At 52.5% G+C, this 8,001-nt stretch overlaps 1 protein-coding gene across 1 annotated transcript; it reads left to right on the top strand.

The window, feature by feature from the left end:
• The first annotated feature begins 657 nt into the window (after positions 1-657).
• Positions 658-5,745, top strand: RNF26 (ring finger protein 26). The gene is made up of 2 exons (XM_073320834.1): positions 658-776; positions 1,140-5,745. Exon 2 carries the CDS (start codon positions 1,184-1,186, stop codon positions 2,693-2,695), a length of 1,512 nt encoding a protein of 503 aa, XP_073176935.1. The 5' UTR covers positions 658-776; positions 1,140-1,183; the 3' UTR covers positions 2,696-5,745.
• Positions 5,746-8,001: the final 2,256 nt, after the last annotated feature.

The raw sequence follows: 8,001 nt of genomic DNA, 5'->3' as shown, positions 1-8,001 counted from the left end.
AAGACAAACAGAGGGCAGTACTTCTCATGACGCACCGTCAACCTGTGGAACTCACTGCCAGGGGGACGTGCGACGGGCGTTAAGTACGGCTGGGTTCAAAAAGAGCACGAGGTAAGTTCAATGGCGGATGGGGTTCACCAAGGGCTAGGAGGCCAGGACGCTCAGGGATGCAACCCCGTGCTCCGGGCGCCCCGAAGGGCCAGAAGCTGGGAGTGGAGGACGGGGGCGGGACCCCTGGACAATCGCCCTGTTCTGGTCGGGGCAGCGGAAGCATCTGGCCCCAGCCACGGCCTGCCGACCGGATCCCGGGCTGGCTGCTCCACGGGCTGGCCCAGGATCGCCGGGGGGGGCCCGGCACCGGCCGGGGGCCACGGGAGGTGAGCCCAGGCTCCGCCTGGGGGTGGCGGAGCCGCCAGGGGGAGAGAGCCCGTCCCCAGCCGCCCCTCTGCCCAGGGTAGGGCGCTGTCCCTTTAAATCCTCAGCCCACCCACCCAGCCGGAGCCAGCATTAGCCAATCGCAGGAGCCTCGGGACCCATAGGCCACGCCCCTTCCGTCGGAACGTAAACAGCAACCCCCCCCCGGGTGTCCTTCAAACAGCCCAATCAGAGCGCGAGCAGGGGCGGTTCTCGCCGCCCATTGGCCGGCGTCCAGCCCCGCCCACTCAAGATGGTGGCGCCCATCCGCGCGGAGGGAGCCCCGGGACGTGGATAAGACTCACCCCCCGCGGGGGGGGAGGGGGGAAGCGATCCGGGGTGCCCCCCCGTGGGAGAGCGGGGTGAGGAGCTGCTCCCCCCCCCACGCCGCGGAGGGATGGAATCGCCCAGCCGGCACTCCCCCCCCCCCAGTCAGAGGACCCCCCCCCCTGCGGGATTTCACACCCCCCCCCTGCTGGGACCCCTGCCTGAGCGCCCCCCCCCCGCCTGGTAGCAAGGGAAACATCCCCCCACCCCACCCCACCCCCTGCAGCCAGGACCTTGAAACGCTAAAGTGACCCCCCCCCCCCCGGGCACCTTTAGCCACCAGAGGATCCTCTTCTCCTCCAGCTGCCTGGCAGGACCCTCCCCACCCCCTGGGAACCATCCCCATCCCTTCCGCTTTTCCCATCAGAGCCTGACCCTTCTCTTTTCCTCCAACCCAGCTGCTGTAGTTCACGCCGGGACCCCCCTCGTCAGGGCGCGAGCCATGGATCTAGTGTTCCTGGTCGTCAACGGCGTCGGGATGGCCCTGGATTTCTTGAGCCTCCTGCTCGATGTGAACTTCTTCCTGGTCTCCACCTTGGTCTCCGTGCTGGTCTGGCTCATCACGTTCGTCTACAACCTGCCCAGTGCATTGGTGGCTGGTGTGATCCAGTGCTGGAACGGGACTTTGTTCTCCTTGGTGTACCTGGTGGAGGCGCTTTGCTGCCTGGCCCTGGGCTCTGTCCAAATGGTCACCGGCCTGTTCCGAGGCTTCTGCTCCAGCCTGGAGAGTCTGAAAGTGATCGGGAACCTGTTCTCGCACCTGGTCCTGAGAAGCAAGGAACTTGTGCACCGAGGGCTCTGGAATGTGGTTGGCTCTGGCCAGTCGCTCCTGAGGCAGGTATGCGAAGTGTTTACCATTGCCATGAGCCTCCTCGCCTACTTCGTTAACAGCATCATCAACATCTGCCTGATCGGCACCCAGAATCTGGTGCTGGCCCTGTGGGACTCCATCATTGGCCCTTTCCTAAGAGTCACAGACCTCCTCTCTGCTTTCCTTGCTCACATGTCTAGCAGTGCCATTGCCATGTCCATTCTCGTGTGGTCACCCTGCCAGCTGGCATTCGAACTGCTAGAGTCCATGAGCAAACTCCTGGTTAATATCTTCTTCCTGAATCTTTATGGCCTAGTGTTGCTCGCCCTAATTGTCACAGTCAGCATCTTAGTCCTCAACCCTGAGCTGACAAGGACGCTGGCAAACCATGTGTTGGGATACCTGAATACCTTGCCTTCCTACCACCGCCTGCGGAGGGACATCTGGCGCCTCTATCAGATTGTGCTCTTGTCACTGGGGATGGTCGTGAGCTCCCATGCTTGGCGCAGGGTAGCAGGCTGGGGTCTCCAAATGGCCAACTGGAATGGAGGAGGCAGAGCAACAAATCAACAGGTCAATCAAGAGCCACAAGGTGCAGAGGTCAACCAAGGCAGGCAAGGGGCAGCTGCAACCATTCACAGGCCAGTTGCTCTTGGAGGAGCTCATCAGAGAAGACCAGGGCTGCCTGGAGCCAATCAGCAGGGTGCAGGTGGTGCCCGTCAGGTGCAGCAGCCGGCAGCCAGAGGACATGAGGACCAACATGACACGAACGTTGAGCAAGGATCAAATGTGCAACCAGCCTCTGGTCGAAATGCCACAGCAGGGCAGCGCCTTCAGCCACCAGGCGAAGGACCAAGCACATCACGAGCCAAAGCTCTGAGGAAAGAGCAGCTGAATGCTTCGGAGGAGGACAGCGAGGATGTCGCTTTGGAGAATGACCCGTGGATGCTCCTGAAAGAACAAGAAGAACGTAAAAAATGTGTCATCTGCCAGGACCAAAGCAAGACAGTCTTGCTCCTGCCCTGCAGGCACTTGTGCCTCTGCCAACAATGCACCGAAATCCTACTGCAGCAGGCCATCTACCAGCGCAACTGCCCACTCTGCCGACAGATGATATTGCAGACTCTCGACGTGTACTTGTGAGTTCGGGGTGTCGCTTAATCTACATTCCACCGGGCTTACCCGGTGTGCCAGCCAGCACAGGAGAATCCTGGGACCCTGGCTTCCCGGTGGTGTTACTTTGTGTGTCGGTACCCGGCAGTAGCTCAACGCTTTCTATGCCACCAGGAGTTTTCCAAAGAACCGAGAATGGCACTGAAACAGAGAGAACATTAGAAGCTTGGTTTCACTAATATTATGGTGTAACTTGTCACTGCCACTGGAAAGCACAGCAGCCGGTCTCAATAATGGACTGAAAGGTTTTGGCAGTTGAACATTCTGTATTTCAAGGACTTTTGCCCAGAGTGCAGAATCTTCCTCTGTTGGTTCATCATATAGAAGGCTTTTTCAAGCAAGGCTTGAAAAAGGCTCCAGACACTTCCTAGCAAAAGTCTGCTATGAAAGATGAAGGCTGTGCCCTGGTAAGAAACTCAGCTGTTAGGAAAAAGCAAATGCTGGAATTCCAACCCTGCTATTAGGAGCAAGGCAGGCTTGGCTAATGACTGCCTGAAAATCTTGGCATTTCTCCTCTTCTCTCAGCTGTTGAGAGGGAGAGGGAGCTCTTCTTGTTCCCCCTTACCCTCCTGCTTTCTTGTAGGGGGTCAGGAAGGGAGTTGAGTGGCTGACATTGACACGTTCTTGGTCAGTTTCACAGCAAACTACAGTGCTGTCTTATCAATTTCACACTGGTGCCCCAGGCTCACAGGTCCAGATTCTCAAAGATATTTAGGCCTCAAATGCCTATCAATTTCAATGGGAGTTGGGCACTTAAATAGTTTTGAGGATCTCGGCTACAGCCCCTAGTGAGTGGGCAAGTGCATCTTTCAAGCCTGATCCAAAAGACTGGCTCGTGATCTCCACAGCAAGAGGCCTATTTGGCTTTTGGATGCAGAAGCACACCCTGTGCAGTCTTTAATCATTTCTTCAGAAACTGTCACAGTATTTTGGATCCTGGTGCCATCTGGGGTCTTGATTTTTTCTTTTTCCCCTTCAAAAGCTGGTAATGCAGGGGGGAAATTACTAGGCTGTGGGATTTTTCCAGCTCATTTTCCCCCACTTCTCTCAGGGCCCCTCCTCCTCGAGAGAGACGCAAGTTAGAAGCCAAATGTTGCTACTGGGGAGAACACAAACTCTTCCCAGTTTAACTTACCATAGAGTTAAGTCAGAACCTCATTGGATACACTTGCATGTAATTAGCACAGATCACCTATGCAAGATAGCACATTCCAGACTCCTTGCACGGCTTTTCTTTCTTTTTTTTTTTTTTTGGGATGGGGGGTGTTTGAGAGGGGGAGAGGAAAGCTGACTCTTTTTTCCTTTTGAAGATTTTCTTCTCATGAATGTGGTGCTGTTTTAACAGCCCTGGAGACTGAAGGCCTCCATTTATCCACAGAACAGGTCCAGCTTGGGCAGCAGCAATGCAAGCATCCACATATCCCTGTACTTCCCTCCACACTCAGAGGGTCCCCTTTAGAAGGGACTTGATTCTCCGTGGCCTACTCAACCCATGGCCTTTACTGAGACTGCTCTAGAGCCATCCCGTTGTAACTGTCTTCACTGTCTCCCAGACTGGGTTGGAATTGAAGGAGTGGTCTCCGAGGGGGGAAGCTCCAAATCCCAATGCTGGACCGCTGAGACATGCAGACTCTGGGGAGCAAGTACTTTTCCATGTGGGATGAAGCTGTGATTGCACATATAGGGGTTGTAATTTAGAGTGGGATTATATAGTGTTGAGTTTTACCCACAGCCTGAAATGTGAAACATATCATGAGATCTCCTTTGCTTGTGCACCATCCCCTTGCAGTGAAACTTAGCAGTAGTCTCTGGACTGGGAGGTCTGGAGGGCCTGTCAACATTTTGCCAGTAAGCGTAATTCCAAGAGATCAGCAAGCTGACAAATACATATTTAAACTAAAACCCTCTCGTGTTCCCGGATGCTTGAGATGGGTTATAAGAGTGCCAGAATCAATTTAATTGTCAGTACTTACATTGGAAAGAGTCCCTGGACCACAAGACAAGAGGCTGAGGGCTGTTTTTCTTCTCTCTCAAGCTAATAAATAATTGATAGTTGGTCTGACCCCAAATGAAGCCCTGTATTAAGGCCAGAGAGCACTTGGGGAGGGTCGAATTATTTTGTTTACACTGCAGAATTCTACTATGTCATAACGAGACGTGGGCTAGTCGGTGTGAATGTAACTGAACAGTTATAAGCACTTCGTGGGACGTTGTTACAGCCTCAGGGTGAAATGCTGGCTGTGCTGATGGCAATGGGAAAATTGACTTCAGTGGGTGCAGGATTTACCCCTGGTCTCGCTCCGGCGTTAGTATATGAGGCGGCCCCTGCATGGAGGCCAGAACCGAACAGTTCTACCAAGGGTGGGGCACTGTGCTGCCCTGCAGAGCATGGCACACAACGGCCTGTAGGAAGACCCCCCGTATTTGTGTGCTTGACGGTCTTAGGGAGGCTGATCCAGGCGTTGGCGAAGAGTTTCAGGGCGGAGCTTCACCTGGCAGATGAGTGTGAAGGGTGAGATGCAGAACCTGTGAGGTTAAGCTTCTAACCTCGAAAGCTGCAAGGGAGCAGTGCTGCTACTGGGCCACTGACACGTAAAATGATGGAGGTTTCACTTTCTGACCAATAAAAAAAGAATCCTAGACAAGCATTTGAATGGCTGCTGTGTGATGCCGCTGGCAAGGGGATGAAAAATATCCTTCTCTGCCCCTTCTGAGCGCCTTGCACTTGAAATCTAGGGTGACAAAAGTGAGATGTCACCGAATCAACTTCTGCCCTCGCTTGTAACCCACGCAGCCAGAGGTACAATGTGGGCCCTGCCTATTCTGACACACAGCCAGGCTTGCAATCCTCATGTTTACAATCTCTTACTTTGCTATTTTAGAAAAAAATTTCCTTCCCCCCCCAGCTGCAGTCTGTTTCAAATGTTGCTTTCCTCTCCATCTGGCCAGTCCCTTTCATTTTCTGCCTCACCTCCATTTTCAAACACTGCAGGGGGATGTTGAAATCCAAATGGAGAATTGTTTATTTTCTAAAAAGAAAAGGAGGACTTGTGGCACCTTAGAGACTAACCAATTTATTTGAGCATAAGCTTTCGTGAGCTACAGCTCACTTCATCGGATGCTGTAGCTCACGAAAGCTCATGCTCAAGTAAATTTGTTAGTCTCTAAGGTGCCACAAGTACTCCTTTTCTTTTTTCAGATACAGACTAACACAGCTGCTACTCTGAAACCTGTTTATTTTCTGTGAATTCCCCTGGAAATGCTCTGATTGATTTGTAGAGTTTGTATAATCCACCCCCCAATCACCACAAGAGCGTCTCAAAGCGCAGCAGAATGGTGGCTGTGGGGCTGGGCCAAAGCTCCTTCCCGGTGGTACGTGTGTTCTGTCCCTTCAGAAAGTGCTCCAGGGCCTTAGTGCTGATGGGCTGGGGGGAAAGACCATGCCAAGTAACAAAGCTCATAGCTGCATTGCTAAAATCCCAAGTGTATTTGTGGTATTATTCATGCCACAAATTGCACAGGCACAATCTAATACAGTAGCACGGGTCAGCTGGTGTAAATGGGCAGAGAGCTATGCCCAATTCAGCCTGAGGAGGATCTGGCTGAAGAGGCTTCTTAGGCTCTTGGGGAGGTGCAGCGTCCATAACTGTACGTAATGTTTTCCACCTGCTCCAGCACAGATGAGGCTATTCCACTTCTTCCTAACCATCCCCCTTGGAAGCTGGAGGCAGGCAGAGGCCTGCGCAGCGAACCCGGCCCTCTTGGTAAAGTTAGCCAGACCCTCCCCATTTGTGCCTTCGTAAAAAGCTGGCTCCCTCATGGCTGCTCTCTGGCTGCTCTGCTTCAGGGGTTTATTTTGAGCGATTGCTTTTCTAACGCAATCCCCTGAGGGAGAGAGTTTTGTATTGGGCTTTCTGGGGGACTTCTCTTCCCAGAGCTCACTGCTGCTTCCCTTCCTATCCAGTCTTTTTTGATGTTTTAAAAGTCAGTCTCTCTGCCTTTTTAGGGGATGTTATTTGCTGTCCAGAAAAGCTGTGTGTTTTAAGGTTAACTCTTTGCACTACTAACCTGACTCTGCACATTAAAGTCTCCTTTGCAAAAACCAAACTGCCTATGGCCCTGTTCTTGGGAGTGCTCCAATTGTGGGAGGGCCACCTCCCCACAGGGATACTGGTGTTGAACTTCATTTCCGCTCATCTCTGGCCACTGGAAAAGGGAGAAAGCCCTGCAGCCAGAGATTGCAGGCTTTAATCAGCAGGGAACCTGCAGCTTTAGCAGGAGAGTTCTGAGCAAAAACGACAAGGGTGAAGAACAGGGTAGGACGCGGTGGGGGTGGGCAGAGAGGGCTGGGGGGAGCATGTTCAGATCGTGCACACAACCAGAGAGGGAGAGGAGGGGACCCTTCAGGGGTGTGGTCAGGCCCTAGGCAGATATGGGGATGGTGTGTCAGGGGTGTGCTTGGGCGTAACACACAGTTAACCTTCAACTGGGGAAGCTTGGCCACTTGCATGCACAAGTGCAGCTATGGCTAGTGCCCCCCTTTGCCTCCCACGTCCCAGTTGTGTGAAACAAAACGAGCAGGCAGTAAAAACCGGCCGAGTTCTCGATCAATATCCCTGCCCTCCAACCTCTTTCAGAGCCATGTTCCCTCACTCACTGGTATCTGTTATTTGTATATATGTTCTTCTTGCAACCAGATCAGGCCTTGGGCAGTGGGGAGAACCTAGCCAACAGGAAAGCTTCAGCGTTTACAGGTCAGCTGGGTTTTGAGTTATGCTGTACGGAAGGGAATAAAAAAAATCTGAAATTAATTCATTTTTTTCTCAGCAGGAAAAAGCTTTCCCCTCACCCTCTCATAATAAATAATAATATAATAAAATAGTGGTTAGATTTTGCTCTAGCTTTCCAAAGAGAAATCTAGGAAATCGTTGAGCTTAGCCAAAGCATGGAGAAGTTCAACCCCCACAGAAGGCTTTGCAGAAATTTCTGAGCATGCGGAGACATGTGGCTCAGCATAGACGCCACCTTATTTGATACTCTGGGGGGCCTTGGGCAAGTTGCTTCCCTTCTCAGTGATTCAGCTTCTCCAGCTGTGAAATGGGGATGATGATCTGGACCTACCCCCCAAGGGTGGATGGGAGGCTAATTTATTCATGCCTGCAAAATGTGACACTTCAGGGTATCTCTAGGAGGCACTATAAGCAGAGAGAGAAGACCCAGAAAGGAGGATGTTTCACTTATTATGTGTCTAGGTAACATTTCCTTGTAACAATATG

The sequence above is a fragment of the Lepidochelys kempii genome, chromosome 22 (genome assembly GCF_965140265.1).
Source record: "Lepidochelys kempii isolate rLepKem1 chromosome 22, rLepKem1.hap2, whole genome shotgun sequence".
Classification (NCBI taxonomy): Eukaryota; Metazoa; Chordata; order Testudines; family Cheloniidae; genus Lepidochelys; species Lepidochelys kempii.
This window is presented reverse-complemented; position numbering and strand designations above follow the sequence as displayed.

Excerpts from the sequence above, each read along its gene's own strand:
- RNF26 (XM_073320834.1), top strand. The coding sequence starts at position 1,184 with ATGGATCTAGTGTTCCTGGTCGTCAACGGCGTCGGGATGGCCCTGGAT.